The 21,297-nt window shown below is 46.2% G+C and overlaps 1 protein-coding gene across 1 annotated transcript; it reads right to left on the minus strand.

Annotated features, from left to right (window-relative positions):
- Nucleotides 1-7,155: 7,155 nt before the first annotated feature.
- On the minus strand, nt 7,156-19,856 carry LOC142254681 (putative oxidoreductase YtbE). The gene is made up of 2 exons (XM_075325872.1): nt 19,822-19,856; nt 7,156-9,031 (listed from the first exon to the last, which is right to left on the minus strand). The coding sequence occupies exons 1-2, from the start codon at nt 19,835-19,837 to the stop codon at nt 8,172-8,174; spliced, it is 876 nt and encodes a 291-aa protein (XP_075181987.1). The 5' UTR covers nt 19,838-19,856; the 3' UTR covers nt 7,156-8,171.
- Nucleotides 19,857-21,297: the final 1,441 nt, after the last annotated feature.

Here is a 21,297-nt window from a genome sequence, read left to right on the forward strand (position 1 = left end):
CATATAGTGAACACCGTGAATAAAACATCCCAAAAACCAGGGCTGTGGAGTCGGAGTCGGAGTCGTGGAGTCGGAGTCGGAGCTCATTTTGGTGGAGTCGGAGTCGGAGTCGGTATAAAATGCACCGACTCCGACTCCTAAAATATATAATAAATTGGGGACAGGAGTGCAATGCAGAATGTGCTGAATATTTTACTAAATAATAACATTTAGTATAATGCTTATATTTAAGTGAAAAATGTATTGTAGTACAATGTGAACATCAGACATTTAATTGTTTTTATGATACAATAATCAAGATATTTGGATAGAACATAAAATATATTTATTGGAATACAACTTTAGAACACAAAAAACTAATAAATTGTAAATATGTAATACACTATGTAATATACAGTAGATTACATATATATCTTGTGTGTGTATATACACTGTATATACATATATATATATATACAGTGTATATACACACACAAGATATATATGTAATCTACTGTATATTACATAGTGTATTACATATTTACAATTTATTACAGTTTTTTGTGTTCTAAAGTTGTATTCCAATAAATATATTTTATGTTCTATCCAAATATCTTGATTATTGTATCATAAAAATTATTAAATGTCTGATGTTCACATACACATATTCATGTACTACAATAAATTTTTCACCTAACTATAAGCAATATATGTAGGAGTCGGAGTCGGAGTCGGAGCCGGAGTCGGAGTCGGTGCAAGAGAATTTGAGGAGTCGGAGTCGGAGTCGAAGGTTTGGCTTACCGACTCCACAGCCCTGCCAAAAACTATTGCCATCACACTTTTTTTGCAATTTTTCCGCATTTGGAATTTGTTTGCTGTTTTCCAGTACACCATATGGTAAAACTTATGGTTTCATTTAAAAGTACAACTTGTCCCGCAAAAAACAAGCCCTCATATGGCAAGATTGACGGAAAAATAAAAAAAAGTTACGGCTCTCGGAAGAAGGGGAGCAAAAAACAAAAACGCAAAAACGGAAAGTGCCCCGGGGCTGAAGGGGTTAAAAGGCACCACTCCAGGGCTGAAAAAAACCCCGAAACGCTGGAGTGGTGTGTTGAGCACATGGCCACCGCTGTCCTGTACTGAAAACTCTGCATCCAAAGGACTTATTAATACAGGCGTCTCTAGAAAGCGAAGCTGGTGCTCGGCCCCCGTCATCCGAGTGCTAAGCATATGCTAAGCAATACCCGTCTGAATATCATACCCTGTATTGGCCCAGGAGAAGAGAACTGGAACTGTGGGATAGAAAGAAGAAATGGGCAAAGACACCAGAGACATCTGCTGCTCGTTCAGCCTTTCAGAAACTGACAAGCCGACCAAGACACTGACAATGTGCGGACGCATATGTGTATTCTAATTTACTGGTGGGAGTGAAAACAGACATTTAATAAAAAAAAGCCAAGTTTCGTTTTTTTCTTATTCTCTACTGTTCCTCCATAATGTCTTTTTATAGATGTTACAAGACAAGCAAATATAGTCTTTCTCCAAAAAAAACCAAAAACCCAAGCCATGAGGTCTACCGTGTATCCTATGGGTCAGTGTCCGTATGTGTTATGCTGGTGCTCCTTCCATACCATGGCAAGACAGGATATTCTCCTAGGCTGCATTCACACACAGCGTTTATAACTGCAGAAAAGAAGCTGCTTTTTACAGTGGCAGCAAAAGCTTTGATATTTCAGAATTTTCATGCTCACCTTTTTTTCTCCTGATTGAAAAAAAACCTTCTGTGCTCAAATTCAATCAATTCTTTGAGAATTTTTTTTTTTTTTTTTCACCCATGGAAATCAATGTGAAATTCCAAAATTAGAACATTTGTGCTGTGATATGTGGCGCCCCTGACCCGGTCAGGCACCACTTAGTACTGCACCTACGCTGGGACAATACTTCCAGGTAATCCTAAGGGCCAGAATGAGGTGTGTACGCACAGACTCATAGCAACCAATTCTCCCCACACCATTAGATGGGACCCTTGGGTAGTCTCCGGTGGAGGCTAGCCTTCAATTCTTATCAATGGGTGTAGCGGAGGGGCTGGGAGCTAAAGTGCAGAGGCTGTCAGGGAAGGAGTGGAGCAAGCCAGTCTGGTAGTGGAGCGCGGCGGTTGCTACGGGATACGCGCGCGGCCACTAGTCAGACCCTGCGCGGTGTAGTGACAGTTGGCGGGGGAGAACGGTCACGTGGTCAGTCAGACAGTTAGTCAGTACGAGGTTGCCAGTGACTAGGCACGTACAGGGAACAGGTCCCTAGAGCAGACTTCAGTTTTAACTATCTGCTAAACCTGCCGGTGAGGGGAACTACAAGTACCTCACCAACCACACAGAGTCCGAGCCTCAGCAGCAACGCAGGGACCCATAAGGAGACAGAGCTTGAAGCCATCTCACCTGGTCCACGCTGCCGGCAAACGGTCCAAAAAAATTGGAGAAAAGGCAGTTGCGACTCCCTGGATAGACCCCCATGGTACTTCAAGTCAGGGGTTATCCGAACACAGAAGTGCTAGGAATGCGAGCTAACCTGTTACCCTCAGACTAGTCCGAAGGAGCCCTGGTTCAACCTGGTTTATCTCAGCATCACCAGGGTCAGCTCACAGAACATCTGAAGTGAGTAAAAAGCAGTTGAATGACTTTTGGACTGAGCCTGAGTTATTCTGAGACCTGTTGTTCTATAGACCTGAGCCCCTGGGGCCAGTCTCACTCACGGGAGGCCACACCATCCGACTGCAGACTCCATCAGCCCCAGACGCTCATAAAATCTGCAGTGGCGGTCATCCATATCCCTGACCGCAAGCCGTGAGTGGCATCACGACACAAACAAAATCTGACATACCGGTTTGCCATATTAAAGAAGCTCTGTGGGGTCCCTGAAGAGGAACAAGATCCCTGGGGCGACACAGATACTGCAGTGTTTTTTTCCCTGAATTTTTGGTACATAAAACTATTAGGCTATCCTATGTGCACACATTGCTTTCTTTTTTGTGTGCTTTTCTGCACATAAAAAGCATGTTTGGCAGGAAAACAACAGTTGGAAAAACACGCACTTTTTATTGCGCTTGTACTTTTTTTCCTGCTTTTTTTTTTTTTAATCATGGCATGGGTTCAGGCGCTGCCCGGAGCAGTCCCCATGCCGTTCCCGGTAGTTTAACTCCCCTGAATGCTGTGAGCAATGCGATCACAGCACTCAGGAGGCAGGGAGAGGAATCGCTTACCTCTCCCTGGCAATTGGGTCCCTGTAATGTGATCATAGGGAAGTGACCACTGGCATGGTACCCCTGGGTCGTCACCATGATGACCCCGGGTTACTGAGCTGCAGAGATCCTCACACACACCATGCTGTATGCACAGTGTGTGAGGCAAAGTGCTGCAACATAATCCTATGTAGTGATGAAGCATTGCAGTGGATTATGAAACGCAGAAAGAAAGGCAGCAACAAAATCTGCAAGGAAAAAAAGCAACGTGTGTACAACAAGTCACGATTCTCAGACTTTGCTGGGGTGCGTTTTTCCTTGCAGAATTGATTAAAATCAATAGGAAAAAACACATGAAAAATCCCGCAACATGTGCACATAGCCTTAATTCTGCACCAACACATTTTGAATGCAGCGTTTTAGTGTGTAGGTGTTGGGTGAACAAAAAACTAAAAAAAACAAACCCCTGCATGTGAACATAGCCTGAACAGATGTGCCACAACCTTATTTTTTTGGTCTAAGAGTGGAATTGTCAGTGGAATCCTAAAGATGACTACAAAACTTAAAAAAGGGAATCGGTCAGCAGGTTTTTGCTACCTCATCCGAAAGTAGCATGATGTCCGAAATGTGACCCCGATTCCAGTGATTTATCACTGGGTCCAGTCATTCTGACACAAATCAGAGCTTTTAGATTTAGTAATGCAGAACAATAGAAGAAAATCGGGTTTTTGAGCCGCGCCAATGATCACTTCTCAGGTAGTCAGATTAATGGATCTTTTATTTTGCACAGGTCTACGCGTTTCTGGAGTCTCATCTCCCTTCCTCAGGACCATCAGGCATAAGAACACATCAAATCAAAATTGAGATTTGATGTGTTCTTATGCCTGATGGTCCTGAGGAAGGGAGCTGAGACTCCAGAAACGTGTAGACCTGTGCAAAATAAAAGATCCATTAATCTGAATACCTGAGAAGTGATCATTGGCGCGGCTGATAAAAACCCGATTTTCTTCTATTGTTCTCTGTTATCTGCCGTTTGGGTTGCTGCTGCCGTGATCCCAGTTTTCCATGCCTATATAGTAGTTGTGACTTTCACAACTTCATTTGGTGAGTATTACTGCTCCCTGTCTTTACCCCCTGTGTTATTGGGGTAAAACCCTATTGCGCTTCTTTTCCACAGCTCTCTACTCATAGATTTAGTAATGCAGCAGAGATGAAAATTCTAACTACGCCCACACCAGGCTCCGTATATACAATGTCTATAGACAGTGAGGTGCTAATCACAGCAGCAGGGGGTGGGCCAGACTAACTGATCTTTAGCTGACATAGTCCGGCAATGCAGCAGAGCTGAGAAAGCTGCCCCCACCCACATTAGCCTCTCTATATACAATGTCTATAGACAGTGAGCTGTCAATCACAGCAAATGGTGTGTCGGACTATTTGACCTCAACTAGCAATGATCATTTTCTGAAGCAAAAACAAACATTGCAGGTAAACAACAGCACACAGCGAGATAAAAGACACATTGCTGAGATCTGTGTGTTAACCCCTAAAGCATGCTGTCTTCAGATTAAATAGCAAAAACTTGCTAATAGATTACCTTTAAAAAAGGTGTCCACTGAAAACAAGTGATCACCTATCTGCAGGATCTTTTTTTTTTTTTTTTCTCCTCAAATTTTCTAAAAACGCAGTTAAATTGCCATATTTTTGCTGCACAATGTAACATTGCCGCAAGAAAAAAAAAAAAAAAAGTTTGCAAACACATTGTGTGAACTAGGCCTAAAAAGGTATATTCTCTACGCCACTAATTATTTGACCACTGTGAGAATATTCTGTAAAACATGAATACACTGAAGGATTTATTATAACACTGCTGCCAAAAATGCACAAAACCAGAATAATTTGCCCGTTTGCCTAATTTCCGTTAACTAATATTTTCTCCTAAAGGCATTAAGGTATTATACAGATCCCTTAACGGGCATTTTCGTATAAGACTGGAGTACTGTTCTATAAAAGGAAGAACAGGTCTGGCAGCTCGTGAGATAATTACCTATCTACTTTCCCAATCAATCTTGATCTAACAGTAAAAAGTCTTGGTGGTGAATTCTCTTTGATGTTATACATGAATAGGTTATCTCCAGCGCCCGGGATCACCGGCACATGGCGTTGCTGCAGTACATCACAGATCTGCACAGTATTAGCCTCTATTTTTAATCACCGGAAGTTTTTCCTACAATTTTTCTCAGCCTGAGTAATTATACTGTGTGAGGAAGCGAGACACCAGAACGAGAGATCACAAACTATGAATTAGCCTTAATTAGATCCATTACCGCTTACAATCGCGGTTATTATATTATTTTGCAGGTTTTCACAATTGTTAACATATCTAATGGTCTGGATTTTAGGGTGGTGTAAAATTATGGTAAAGAATTTGCAACCGTAGACCATGGTGATCCAACCAAATGGGACTGAATGCTTGCTTTAGGGAAAAGAAGAAAAAAAAAAAAGAAAGACAGCTGCACTCTGAAATCCTAAGTATGCAGACCATGAATGTCAGTTAGCCATTAAAAAAGGTATCAACTACTGAGGTCTCAGTTCTTTTAAACAAACTTTTTTTTTGTAAGAATGACATCCATTGCTGCTAAAGAAAATTAAAAAAAAATGGAGATACTGTATTTAGCATACAAAAATGGCCATTTGTATATCTGCCCAGTAGCCACGTCAAGGCCTATCTCATTACTAAGTTCCTACTCTGAACTGAAGCCTCTCTGTGGGCGAGTAGGAACCTATTAAGAGAATAAACTCACCTGTAGCTTAAAAGGGGAGGGGTGCACGGTCAATAGGCATGATCCCATAATCTACACAAAAAGATTGACGGCACTCACAAAACTGCAATGTGAACAGGTGCAAATCTGAACATAAAATCTAATGAAAAAGAAAAGAAAAAAAAAAAAAAAAACAGCTGCACCCTGAAATGATAAAGTATGCAAACCATGAAAGCAAGAATATAGACGTGCATTACTGCTAAAGGAAACTTAAGAAAAAAGTCCGCGCATGCATACACCACGATCCCTGGCGCCATTTCATTGAAGAGACTAGAGAAGATTGAGCAGCATAGGTGCATGTTCAGGTTTTTTTTGTTTACATCTGCGCACTCACCGATGCCACTCAGTCTTCTCTGCATGATCTTCAACAGAAGTGATGCCGGAGATCTTAGTTCGCACATGCGCGGACTCTGGCGCCATTTTAATGGAGACATCATTACTGGAGCAATGCACATGTGCCGCAAACAGTGGCAATGGCAGTTAATCGTAAGGAGGCAAGCCAGGAGGAGGAGGAATAAAAAACCGTGGACACAACAATCAAAGTTCAGGGCATTTCTGCAACTTTGATAAGAGATATTTCAGCAATCAAAAATCCCATCCTCCTACAACAGTTATGCCTGGATTCAGCATCCTAGTCACACTATAGCACTGCCTTTACTTTATATAGCAAACTTCTGCTGGTTGGTTCTCCTTCAATGCAATCTTGTTCAAAGGAATACCTATTGTACTTAATATTTAGTCCCTGCCCATCATGAGGGGGGTACCAATCCTGAGACCCCAACAGACGAAATCAAAAAGCAGCTCTGCAACACGCTGCTCAGCAAGCATACGCACTGAGCTCCTGTTTGAGCATGCGCACAAAAAGTAGAACGAACTCATAGAATTTCTACTGAGCCGTTACACCGCTTCGAGCGCATGCTCATGCAGAAGCTCAGTGCGTATGCCTGCTAAGCAGTGTGGCTTTTTGAGCAACCTGTTGGGGTCTCAGGATCTGTATTCCCACTATCTACTGTCCATGTTAGGACCTAACTAGGTATTGAATAATAATAATGCAAATACAGTAAATAAAGCGATTGTTACTCTTTAACCCTCAATAACAAAAAAAGATTGAAATCTTCATTACTGAAATAAAGCTTAACGTTAATCTGTCCTTCTTCCTACGTGGCCACAATGTGGTATTTTTGGCACGGTTTATTACAATTGCCAAAAAACCCTCAATGTTTTAGCTACAATTCCGGACCAGTACAGTTTTTAGTTACTTTTTTATCAAGTGAAAAAAGGGATTTTTTATTATTATTTTTATTATTATTATTTCTTATCATTATTTTTTTTAAAAGCATGTTAGTTGTAGAAATGTGTGCAAGTATTCCATTTAGCTGTATAATCTCTTACAAATCCTTCTAACAACTCCGTTTGGATGTATAAGGCCACGTACACATGGTGATTATTTGGGGAGTTTTTTTTACCTCAGTATCTGTAAGGCCACGTGCACACGTTGCGTATTTGGTGATTTTTTTACATCAGTGTCTAAAGCCATGTGCCCAAGTTCAGTTTTTTACATCAGTATATATAAGACCACGTACATACGTGGCATATTTAGTGAGGTTTTACCTCAGTATCTGTAAGGCCCTGTGCACACATTGAGTATTTGGGGAGGTTTTTTGTTTACCTCAGTATCTGTAAGGCTATGTGCACATTTTCAGAATTGGTGAGTTTTTTACCTCAGTATTTTTAGCCAAAACCAGGAGGGGAACAATCAGAGGAAAAACAATATTAGAAAAATGGGCTCTACTTCTGTATTTTTCACTCACTTCTGGTTTTGGCTACAAGTACTGAAGTAAAAAGCTCACCAAATACTCAACGTGTGCACGTGGCCCTACAAATACTGAGGTAAAAACTCACTAAATACCCAGCGTGTGCACATGGCCTTACATACTGAGGTACAAACTCACCAAATACTCAGTGTGTGCCCAAGGCCTAAGATCAATTTTCCAGTCTCAGAATTTTCTACAGCAAATCTGCTGGGGATGAATGTACTGTCCCAGACCTCCGGTAGATTGTGTGGATTTTTGAGTTTAGCCAAAAAGCATAGCCAAGAAAATATAAAAGAGGAAGATAATACAGTCCGGACGAGGCTATGCCACTCCGGTAGGATCCCAGCAGTATCTTTTCTCACTTCCACCGCCTTCCAGCAGTTCAGCTTCCTCCTTACGCAGCTGAAAATCCCAGACTTTAATATTCTCTTTGATTCTGGTTGGTGCAGAAGCTTTAGGAATAACCCCAACACCTTGCTGTAGTGCCCATCTGAGTAACACTTGCGAGGGAGTGCGCCCGTGCATGTTTGCCACTTTACACACTTCTACATCTCCCAGGAGATCCCCGCAGCCCAGGGAAGAGTAAGCTTGCAGGTGAACGCCATTTTTATTGCACCAATTGAGAAGAGCGGTTTGTGGGAGGCGCGGGTGGCACTCCACCTGTAACACCGCAGGGGGCACACTGCACGATCCTATCAGCTGTGCCAGGTGAGCCTCTGTATAATTGGACACGCCGAGTGCCTTAATGGTGCCAGTCTGATAGAGGCCCTCCAAGGCTTTCCAGCTTTCTTCTCTGGCAGCTTGGTTACGGGCATCGTCACTTCGCAAGCCCTGCTTCCCTGGCCAGTGAACGAGGTAGAGATCCAAGTATTCAACTCCTAATTCGGCCAAGCTCTTCAAACAAGCGTCGCGGGCTCCTTGGCCTAAATCTGCTGGAGATAACTTGCTCGTAATGAAGATATCAGAGCGAGCCAAGCCATATTTTGGCAACAGCTGGCGCAGAGCGTGACCGAGATCCGCCTCGTTACGATAGACCGCGGCGGTGTCGAATGAGCGGTACCCACACTCCAACGCCGCGTCAACAGCCAGGAGAAGGTTTTCTAGCCCCCTCAAACGAAATGTGCCCAGGCCAAGGAGGGGCATGGACACCCCATTATTGAGAGTCACCGACTGCTGCAGAGCTGTGGAGGATAAAAAGAGACATCACGTAATATAAAGACCAAAAAGTCGTGTACAAAATGCAATAGTCTGTGTTCATACGATGGATAAAGCCTGAAAAATGGGAAACATCTGAAGTATATATAACCCCAAAACAGAACTGGAGCTCCAGAATTTAACACTACACCATTAAGGGTACGTGCACACGATCAGGACCCGCGGCGTACTAGACACGGTGGGTCCTGACCTACGGGGCTGCGAGTCTCCTCCACAGGAGACTGCAGCTGCCCGTTTCCATGATGCGGGCTCGGGCAGTTGTGGTCTCTTCTGTTCTCCCTGCGGAGAACACTCGCGTCTCCGCAGCAAAGAATTGACATGCTGTGGCTTGGGAGGCCACACCGCAGGTCAGTTTACGCTGCGTGATAAACAAGCACAGTAGGCAGTAGATTTCTATAAATGCCATCCACTGTGCTTGTACTGTACAATGCACACTGCATCCAAAACGCTGTGAACCCTGATCGTGGGCACGCAGCCTAATTGTGACATATTTGTTAAGGGAAATATCAATTTGTTAGCCCTCTCTAGTCATAGCTAATTTTTTGTTTTTTTATGCTTTCGTTTCTTTTCCCTCCACTTTTTCCAAGGGTCACAATTTTTTTTATTAATTACCTATCTGCATTGCCATATGAGGGCATGTTTTGTTTTCTTTTTTGCAAAAACTAATTTTAGGGTTGAATGACGCCATTCATTCTGCTGTATAATGGGCTTGAAACAGAAAAAAAATAAAGTGCAGTAAAACTGCAAAAATATTAAAAAAACAAAACAACTGATTTTGTCATTGTTTTGAGGGATTGTTTTTCCAGTGTTCCTATTAAAATTAACTAGAAACATCGAACTAACTTGAAGATTGATTAGGGTATGTGCGCACGCTGGGTTTTTGATACAGAAATTTTCTGTACAAAAATTAAAATAAAAAATGCATCAAAAACGCATGCTTTTTTTGGTGCATTTTTGTGCCAAGCATATTTTTTGTGAAAGGGCTAAGGCTGTGTGCGCACATTGCGTTCAATTCCGCAGCGTGTAAGTCACTGCCTGTGCGTCTCAGAACGCAGCCAAAAAAGCTGCGTTCTGAGACGCATTCGGCAGAACGCAACCTGCGCACATTCCTGGAGCATTCATGTGTTCTGGATGCTTTCTCTGCCATAGACAGAGTGGAAAAAGCATCCAGAACGCACATTTTTCATAGTACGGTATCACTCGGCTCTGCAGCATCCCCATAGACTTGCAGCAGAGCCGAGTGGGACCGCACTGTCAAAAAGAGCATGGCTGGCGATCAGAATGAACTTCACCCGACTTCATTGTGATTGTGCGGCTCTGTGCGTGTGCTGTGGCTTGATTTGCGGTCACATGTGAAGGACTCACCTGTGATTGCAAATCCCCTGAGTGACTGCAGTGAGCCGCGCGATCAGCTGTGCTTTCACTCAGGTTACTCGCGGCCACAGCTACAGTCCTCCACCTGAGAGCGGTGGCCGCGGGTAACCTCAGTGACAGCATAGCTGATTGCGTGACTCACTTCAGTTGCTGCATGGAGCTCACAGGAGCGGCGGTGTTCTACTGCCGCTCCTGTCAGCTTCCGATGTAGCAGAGCTGAAAGCGTCGTGGGGCCTTGCGTGGATTACGTCGGACCTGGAGGTGTTTTTGTCTTTCATTACAAATAAAGGATTTTTTGGATGTGTGTGTTTATTCTCTTTAACTTACAGGTTAATCATGGAAGGTATCTCAGGGAGACGCCTCCCATGATTAATCTAAGACTCAGTGGCAGCTATGGGCTGCTGCCATTAACACCTTATTACCCCGTTTGCCACCGCACCAGGGCAATTCAGGATGAGCCGGGTAGAGTCCCGGGACTGTCGCATCTAATGGATGCGTCAATTCCGGGCGGCTGCTGGCTGATATTGTTAGGCTGGGGGGCTCCCCATAACGTGGATCTCCCCATCCTAAGAATACCAACCTTCAGCTGTGTGGCTTTACCCTGGCCAGTATCCAAATTGGGGGGACCACACGTCGGTTTTTTTTTTTTTTTTTTAATTATTTGTATATTTTTTTTTAACTGCTTGATATAGATACGCCCACCGGCGACTGTGATTGGTTGCAGTGAGACAGTTGTCACTCAGCGTGGGGGAGTGTCTGACTGCACCCAATCATAGGCACCAGTGGGCAGAGGAAGCAGGGAATAGTAAATTGAATAATGAGTAGCTGGCATTTTCAAAAGAGGAGAAGCCGTCACAGTGTGAATGCCGTGCAGCGCCGGTGATCGCGGATCGGTGAGTATGAGAGAGGGGGTGGGAGGGAGAGACCGACATGGACAGAGAGAGAGACAGAGAGAGAGAGACCGACCGACAGAGAGAGACCGAAAGACCTGCATTTATGTCAGAAACACATGCAGATCGCTAGTAAAAAAGCAAGTGAAATGCATTCTTTCTAGAAAAATATGCGTTTAGACATTTCTCATTGACTTCAATGTTATTAAAACGCTGCCAAAATGGCAAAAACAATTGACATGTTGCTTCTTCAAACGCAGGGATTTTGACAAATTTTCCGCAACTAAAATGCAGCGTTTGTAAATGCATCGTGCGCACAAGAAAGCCCTATTTCCCATAGACTTTGCCTGGAAATCAAAACACATGCACTTTTGCATTAAAACGCTGCAGCTCAAAATGCTGCTGAAACGCATGAAAAAAAAGCAACGTGCGCATATGTCCTTAAAAACGCAGAAAAAAAAAAAGGCACAAAGAATTGACATGCTTCAGATAATTTTCTGCACCCAAAACTGCAACGAAAAAATAAGCAACATGCACACAGCACTTTAGAATTTTCATTGACTTTGCTGGGATAAGCGTAGACATGCAGATTTGGGCCATAAATGCACCGTGCGCACAAGGCCTAAAGGCAACATTTGTGTATAAACAGAAATATTTTCTTTTTAAGCAGTGAAAAAAAAAAAATCCAAGATGTATTATACAAAAAAAAAGGACAAAAATTAAGTCTACATTTTCAGGCATTTTTGTTTTTTAACAGTACCTCCAAATAGAAAAAAAAAAAAAACTAACTAAAAACTTAAGTAGATGGAGGTATCTGGTTTTTCAATTTATTATTGGGCAGACAGCCCGGACTGTGGATTAATCTCCAGCCCATATGCAACGGGTTCTATGGAATACCGAACCATCTCTTTCTGAAACTAAAAAAAAAAAAAAAAATTCACACGATGCATTTTCGCAATTTTTTTTTTGCCAGCAACGAGCGTGTTTTGCTTGCAGCAAAAAAAAAAAAAATATAGTACAAAAAAAAAAAAAAAAAGCTACATGTGAACACAGCCTAAGACTACGTTAACAAGTTACATTTTTCAGTATGTTTTTTTCATGCACGCTATGTGTCCACGCTGCGGATTTTGCGCGGATTTTGCCGCGGATTTTCCGAAAATCTGCAGCAGCGGCACTTCCAAGCCATTTCAATGGTATTTTGGAAATGCTGTGTCCATGCTGCGGATTTTTCCGCGGCGGATTTGCCGCGGATTTTGATCCGGAAAAATCTGCAGCATGTCAATTATTGGTGCGGATTTTGGGTATAGAATGGGGGAAAAAAAATCTGCATCAAAATCCGCAGCAAATTCCCGGTAAGCCGCGGTAAATCTGCGGCAAATCCGCGGCAAAAGAAGGGAATTTTGTTTACTTACCGTAAATTCCTTTTCTTCTAGCTCCAATTGGGAGACCCAGACAGTGGGTGTATAGCTACTGCCTCTGGAGGCCGCACAAAGAACTACACTTAAAAGTGTAAGGCCCCTCCCCTTCTGGCTATACACCCTCCCGTAGGAGTACAGATTCCTCAGTTTTAGTACCAAAGCAAGAAGGAGGAAAGCTAATAACAGTTTCAAAAACAAATTCAATCCGATAACTAGATCGGAGAACTTAAGAAACAACGTGAACAACATGTGCACCCGAAAAAAACGAAACCCTAAAAACAGATAGGGCGGGTGCTGGGTCTCCCAATTGGAGCTAGAAGAAAAGGAATTTACGGTAAGTAAACAAAATTCCCTTCTTCTTTTTCGCTCCTAATTGGGAGACCCAGACAGTGGGACGTCCAAAAGCAGTCCCTGGGTGGGTAAAAAGATACCACATGAACGGGCTGTCATACAGCCTCTTCCTACAGGTGGGCCACCGCCGCCTGAAGGACCTGTCTACCTAGGCTGGCGTCTGCCGAAGCGTAGGTATGCACTTGATAGTGTTTGGTAAACGTGTGCAGACTCGACCAGGTAGCCGCCTGGCACACTTGCTGAGCCGTAGCCTGATGCCTCAACGCCCAGGACGCACCAACGGCTCTGGTAGAATGGGCCTTCAGTCCAGATGGAATCTGAAGCCCAGCAGAACGGTATGTGTGAAGAATTGGTTCCTTGATCCACCGCGCCAGGGTGGATTTGGAAGCTTGCGATCCCTTATGCTGACCAGCGACTAGGACAAAGAGCGCATCCGAACGGCGTAGAGGCGCCGTGCGAGAAATGTAAATCCTGAGTGCTCTCACCAGGTCCAACAGATGTAAACCCTTTTCAAATTGGTGAACTGGATGCGGACACAAAGATGGCAAAGTGATATCCTGATTGAGATGAAAGGAAGAAACCACCTTGGGAGAAAACTCTGGAATTGGACGCAGTACTACCTTGTCTTGGTGAAATACCAGGAAGGGAGATTTGCAAGATAACGCCGCCAGCTCGGACACTCTTCGAAGAGACGTGACCGCTACAAGAAAAACTACCTTTTGTGAAAGCCGAGAAAGGGGAACCTCTTTCAAAGGCTCGAAAGGCGGCTTTTGAAGAGCAAGGAGAACCTTGTTCAGATCCCAGGGTTCCAATGGCCGTCTGTAAGGAGGAACGATATGACAAACTCCTTGGAGAAACGTGCGTACTTTAGAAAGCTGTGCCAAGCGCTTCTGAAAGAATACGGATAACGCGGAGACTTGACCCTTAAGCGAGCTAAGGGACAAACCTTTTTCCAACCCAGACTGCAGGAAGGAAAGAAAAATTGGCAATGCAAATGGCCAGGGAGAAAACCCTTGAGCCAAGCACCACGCTAAGAATATCTTCCACGTCCTGTGATAGATCTTAGCTGAGGATGGTTTTCTAGCCTGTCTCATTGTGGCAACAACTCCCTGAGATAAACCTGAGGCCGCTAGGATCCAGGACTCAATGGCCACACAGTCAGGTTCAGGGCCGCAGAATTCAGATGGAAAAACGGCCCTTGAGACAGCAGATCTGGACGGTCTGGTAGTGCCCACGGTTGGCCTACCGTGAGATGCCACAGATCCGGGTACCACGACCTTCTTGGCCAATTTGGAGCGACGAGTATGGCTCGCTGGCAGTCGGACTTGATTTTCCGGAGAACTCTGGGTAACAATGCTAGAGGTGGGAACACATAGGGGAGTCGGAATTGCGACCAATCCTGAACCAACGCGTCTGCCGCCAGCGCTCGGTGATCGTGAGACCGTGCCATGAAAACTGGGACCTTGTTGTTGTGCCGTGACGCCATCAGATCGACGTCCGGCGACCCCCAGCGGCAACAGATCTGTTGAAACACGTCCGGGTGAAGGGACCATTCTCCTGCGTCCATGCCCTGGCGACTGAGAAAGTCTGCTTCCCAGTTTTCCACGCCTGGGATGTGAACTGCAGATATGGTGGACGCTCTGCTTTCCACCCACGTCAAAATCCGCTGGACTTCTTGAAAAGCTTGGCGACTGCGTGTTCCCCCTTGGTGGTTGATGTACGCCACCGCCGTGGAATTGTCCGACTGAATCCGAATCTGCTTGCCTTCCAGCCATTGTTGGAAGGCACGCAGGGCAAGATAGATTGCTCTGATTTCCAGAACATTGATCTGCAAGGTGGACTCTTCCTGAGTCCACGTCCCCTGAGCCCTGTGGTGGAGAAACACCGCTCCCCACCCTGATAGGCTCGCATCTGTCGTGACCACTGCCCAGGACGGGGGAAGGAACGACTTTCCCTGTGACAATGAGTTGGGGAGAAGCCACCAACGTAGAGAGTCCTTGGCAGTCTGAGAGAGGGAGACAGTCCTGTCGAGGGACGTCGATTTCCCATCCCATTGGCGCAGAATGTCCCATTGGAGAGGGCGCAGATGAAACTGCGCGAACGGGACTGCCTCCATTGCTGCTACCATCTTTCCTAGGAAATGCATGAGGCGCCTCAGTGAATGCGACTGGCTCTGAAGGAGAGATTGCACTCCAGTCCGTAGCGAGCACTGCTTGTCCAGTGGAAGCCTCACTATCGCTGATAGAGTATGAAACTCCATGCCAAGATAAGTCAGAGATTGGGTCGGGGTTAGATGAGACTTTGGAAAGTTGATAATCCACCCGAAAGTCTGGAGAGTGTCTAGCGCCACCTTCAGACTGTGTTGGCATGCTTCTTGAGAGGATGCCTTTATAAGCAGGTCGTCTAGGTACGGGATGACCGAGTGACCCTGCGAGTGCAGAACAGCTACTACTGCTGCCATGACTTTGGTGAAGACCCGGGGGGCTGTTGCCAGACCGAAGGGTAACGCTACGAACTGTAGGTGCTCGTCGTGTATGACGAAGCGTAGGAAACGCTGATGCTCTGGTGCAATCGGCACGTGGAGATACGCATCTTTGATGTCTATTGATGCTAGAAAATCTCCCTGAGACATTGAGGCTATGACGGAGCGTAGGGATTCCATCCGGAACCTCCTGACTTTTACGTGTCTGTTGAGCAACTTCAGATCCAGGACGGGACGATACGATCCGTCCTTTTTTGGGACCACAAACAGATTGGAGTAAAAACCGTGACCCTGTTCCTGAAGAGGGACGGAGGTCACCACTCCTTCCGCCTTTAGAGCGGCCACCGCCTGCAACAGAGCATCGGCTCGGTCTGGTGGTGGAGAAGTTCTGAAGAAACGAGTTGGCGGACGAGAACCGAACTCTATCCTGTACCCGTGAGATAGAATATCTCTCACCCAACGGTCTTTGACATTTGCTAGCCAAATGTCGCCAAAGTGGGACAGCCTCCCACCGACCGCGGGTGTGGGTATCGGAGACCGCAAGTCAGGAGGACGTCGTTTTGGCAACGGTTCCTCCGGCTGGTCTTTTTGGGCGTGACTGAGACCTCCAAGAATTTGAACGTCTCTGGTCCTTTTGAGTCTTTTTTGACGAGGCGAATTGGGACCTGCCCTGTCCTCGAAAGGACCGATAACCAGACTGACCCCTCCTCTGTTGGGGCTTGTTTTGTCTGTGTTGCGGTAAGGAAGAGTCCTTACCCTTGGAGTGTTTGATGATTTCATCCAAACGCTCTCCAAACAATCGGTCACGAGAAAAAGGCAAATTGGTTAAACACTTCTTGGAATGAGAATCTGCTTTCCAATGTCTCAACCACAGAGCCCTACGCAAAACAACTGAGTTGGCTGACGCCACTGCCGTGCGGCTTGTAGCGTCAAGAACAGCATTAATCGCGTACGACGCGAATGCCGCCATTTGCGAGGTCAATGGAGCTACCTGCGGGGCAAATGCACGTGTGACTGAGTCGACTCGCGCAAGCCCGGCCGTGATAGCTTGGAGTGCCCATACGGCCGCAAAAGAAGGCGCTAATGACGCTCCAATCGCTTCATAGATGGATTTCAGCCAGAGCTCCATCTGCCTGTCAGTGGCATCTTTCAGTGCCGCTCCATCTTCAACAGCAACCAAGGATCTGGCTGCAAGCCTGGAAATTGGAGGATCCACTTTTGGACACTGGGTCCAACCCTTGACCACTTCAGAGGGAAAAGGGTAGCGTGTATCTTTAAGTCGTTTAGGAAAACGCCTTTCAGGATAAGCGTGGGGTTTCTGGATTGCGTCTCTGAAGTCAGCGTGGTCCAGAAAAGTGCTTAATGTACGCTTAGGGTATCTGAAATGGATTCTCTCGTGCTGCGAAGCTGACTCCTCTACAGGAGGAGCTGGTGGGGAAATATTCAACATCTTATTGATGTTAAATATAAGATCATTAACTATGGCGTCACCATCTGGTGTATCTAGATTGAGAGCGGTCCCAGGATCAGAATCCTGATCAGTTAAGTCCGCCTCATCACCCATAGATTCATCCCGCTGGGATCCAGACCATTGAGATGAATGTGAAGGCCCGTCATAACGAGCCCGCTTAGGCTGCCCGGGGCCATCGTCCGAGTCAGAGTCTTCACCCTGAGGTGTAGAAGCCCGTCCCGGAGCTAGGAGCTGAGGGGGACCAGGGGGCAATACATGCACAGTGTCCGTGGTCTGAAGTACAGGCCTAGCTCGCAATGTGTCAAGAATTTGTGACATAGTGAGAGACATTCTGTCAGCAAAAGCTGCAAACTCAGTCCCTGTCACCTGGACAGCATTCACAGGTGGTACACCCTGGGACACGTCCAGCAGAGGTCCCGACCGTGCAAGCGCCGCAGGGGCCGAGCACTGCACACAATGGGGGTCCGTGGAGCCTGCCGGTAGAAAAGTCCCACATGCGGTGCAGGAAGCATACAATGTCTGTGCCTTGGCACCCTTGCGTTTTACGGGCGACATGCTGCTGGCTCTCTGCATGTGAGAGAGTCTATAGCCAAAGGGCGACCAGCGCTATGCAATACCAAGTATTTGTAGCCACAAAATACTAAGGATACTACGAGCACAAGAGGGGGTGAGCCCACTGGGCTGCTTACCGCCCGCTGAACAGCGGGTAAGAGGCTGCAGAATGCCTTGTCTGGGTCTCCCCGGCTCCCCTCTGCAGCTCAGCGTGTCAGCAAGAATGGCTGCAGGCTTCTGTGGAGAGGGGCGGTCCGTGGGAGTTCCCAAACAAAAGTGCGGGAACAGTGTCCCCTCTGTGCTGACTGTGAGGGCTGGAGTATGTAAAAACGACTCCAGCCCTCAGCGCTGATGCACTGGCCAGCGTCCCGCCCCTCTCCTGACTGGCAGGTCTGTGGGCGGGAACGAACGAACGCAGGCCGCAAAAGCCGGGGACTCGAGTTATCAGCGCGGCCGCCGTAAAAGCGCGGGCCGCGCTGAAGTCCCCGGCGCACCGCAAGTGCCAGCCGCGCCGCTGTTCAAGCGGCCGGCGCGACCGAGTTCTAGCGTGGGCAGCGTCCCGCCCCTCTCCTGACTGGCAGGTCTGGGGGCGGGAACGAAAGGAAGTAGGCCGCAAAAGCCGGGGACTGTAGTTATCAGCGCGGCCGCCGTAAAAGCGCAGGCCGCGCTGAAGTCCCCGGCGCACTACAAGTGCCAGCCGCGCCGCAGTCCCAGCGGCCGGCGCAGACTATTCCCATAAATGTGCCTGCTTCAGCAAAGCTGAATGAGGCCATGGCACAGGCGCCGCAGCGCTGATGTCCCCCGGCGCACTACAACACCCAGCATGCTGCGGTGTGAGCGCCAGATACACGGGGACACAGAGTACCTTGAGGAAGCAGGGCCATGTCCCTGATGTACTCCGCTCCATCCAGCATCTTCTCCAGGGGCTGTAGATGGAGCACGGTCTCTGTGCCTGGAGACCGGTAAATCCCACTTCACCCAGAGCCCTGTAAAAAGGGATGGGGAAGGAATCAGCATGTGGGCTCCTGCCGCCGTACCCGCAATGGGTACCTCAACCTTACAAACACCTCCGACATAAGTGGGGTGAGAAGGGAGCATGCTGGGAGTCTGTATAGACCCTCTTTTCTTCCATCCGACATAGTCAGCAGCTGCTGCTGACTAAAAACAATGGAGCTATGCGTGCGTGTCTGACCTCCTTGCGCACAAAGCTAAAACTGAGGAATCTGTACTCCTACGGGAGGGTGTATAGCCAGAAGGGGAGGGGCCTTACACTTTTAAGTGTAGTTCTTTGTGCGGCCTCCAGAGGCAGTAGCTATACACCCACTGTCTGGGTCTCCCAATTAGGAGCGAAAAAGAAATAAGGTGCGGATTTGCCGCGAAAGTCGCGGATTTTCATGCAGAAAAATCCGCAGGTAGATTCTACCGTGGACACATAGCCTTACAGAACAAAAAGCAGAAAAACCTGCTTTTTGGCAGTTTTTTTTTTTCCTGCCAAGAGATCAGGTTTTGCTGCAATGTGAACATCGCCTAAGGCTAGTTATCTGTTCAGTTTTATGGAGGTGGGTTTTTTTGGCTTCAGGTTTTGATGGAAACACCTGGTGGAAATGAAAGCAAGTGCTTGCAGATTTTGTGAAGCAGCTCCTGACGTATAATATTCCAAAATAGTTCCTGTCCAATCAGAAGGCTGCAAAAAAAAAAAAAACAAAAAAAAAAAAAACACACAGACCCCACTTTGCTGGTGGAGGGGGAAACTCTTCCAAACTGCTTACCTCCTCCAAAAACACTAAAGAAGTTTCTGGAAGCAATTTTTTTTCCTGCAGGTGTCCGCACCAAAATCTGCAGTAGTAATATGCTCTGATTACTGTTTTTGCTGCATTTCTTAGCAGTTTTGGTGCACATTTGACATGTTTTACCAATTGGTTTTTATACAGCAAAAAGTGCGAATTTCCATGGGGGTCTTTGATTTGTGGTGTATATAAGGACCTGCAGACTATACACTAAAATCCTCTGTGCTGCTGTGGAAGAGGTTAGTGGGAGTGTTACAGGAGCTCCTGTTCTACAGCAGAGTGCTCTGTGCTCCTGAGCAGAGATAACACTACGTGCACTGCAGTAGGGCTCAGTAATCCCTGCTACTACCCTACAAGCTGTCAGTGGCAGCTGCACTCCCTGGCAGGCGCCCGCTGCCACCCAACTCCCGACAGACACCGCGCGCACCTACCTCGCTGCGGCTCCATCTCTGCAGAACACGCGCGAATCACATGACCGGGGGCGTGGCCGCACGGCCTTTGTTCCGCCTCTTTCATCCGTGACGTCTAGCTGTGGGCGGAGCTGCACGCTGTGCTCAGTATATAAGCGGTTGTGGCGGGAGTACAACGGCTATTCTACTGCTGTGTTATGTCCTTAGCAGGCGCCTACACAGTTTACTGATTGTGCCTTCACAGATTTTTACACAAAATGGTGGCTATAATATAGACATAATTCATATGTGTGGTGCCATTCTAGCACAGTGTGTGTCACCAGAGCCCAGAAATTCACCTATAAGGGAGAAAAATCCCCATCTTGTCAATTTTTGTGAAAAAAAGCGATAATTTGTTGGCCATTTATGTGGAGATAGACCACAGTCACATATAGGTGCTGCAGAGTAGCCCATAAGGGCAGAGAATCGTGTATTCCTCTCATGCCTGGTCAATTTTTCATTTGGTCACTTTGGGTTTTCTACCAAGACCAAAACTTTGTTTTTTTTCCCTATTTTGAGGGATAAATTGTAGTTTTGAAGGGCGCCATTCACTTTACCACACAAATGTACGGAAAACAATGGTAAAAAGATAACAAAAGTGCCCATTCTGCCCCTTTTGGGAGATGCTTTGGTTTTATAACTTTAATTTTGAGGTAAAAAAATGAGTCCACGGCGTGCAAGTGCGGTTACAGCCATACCATGAGAATATATATATATATATATATATATATATATATATATATATATATATATACATAATATACATACACACACTTGTATATATACACAGTGTATATATATATATACACACACACATATTAAGGCTATGTGCCCACATTGTGTTTTTATGGGTAGAAAAATTTGCAATAACACGTTTTGGCTGGAAAAACGCACATTTATAATTGTGTTTGCGCATTTTTTCCCATGCTTTTTCTATGCTTAATTTTGTGCGTTTTATAATCATGGCGATCTCAGGGGTTCAGGCGCCGTTTGCAGTCGCTGCCAGGTTTGCGGCCGATGTTATAGCCGGGACCCGTCTCTCTCTGCTCCCGCAGTTTAATTTCCCTGAATGCTGTGATCAGTGCGATCGCAGCAATCAGAAGGCCAGGAGAGGGATCGCTTACCTCTTCCTGGCGATCAGGTCCCTGGAATGAGATCAAAGGGCCCGATCGCTGCCATAGTAACCCTGGGTTGTCACCATGATGACCCCGGGTTACTGAGCTCCGGAGAGCCTCACACACCATGCTGTATGCACAGTATGTGAGGCAAAGTATTGCGCTATAATCCCCTGTAGTGATAAAGGGGGGGAAGTATAGAAACGCAGAAACAATTGACATGCTGCTTCTTTTTTCAGCAATCTGCAAGAAAAAAAGAAGCAACATGTGCACAGCAAGTCCCGATTCTCACAGGCTTTGCTGGGATGTTTTTTCCTTGCTTTTATTGATTTAACAAAAGCAA

Source organism: Anomaloglossus baeobatrachus, chromosome 10 (genome assembly GCF_048569485.1).
Source record: "Anomaloglossus baeobatrachus isolate aAnoBae1 chromosome 10, aAnoBae1.hap1, whole genome shotgun sequence".
Taxonomy (NCBI): domain Eukaryota; kingdom Metazoa; phylum Chordata; class Amphibia; order Anura; family Aromobatidae; genus Anomaloglossus; species Anomaloglossus baeobatrachus.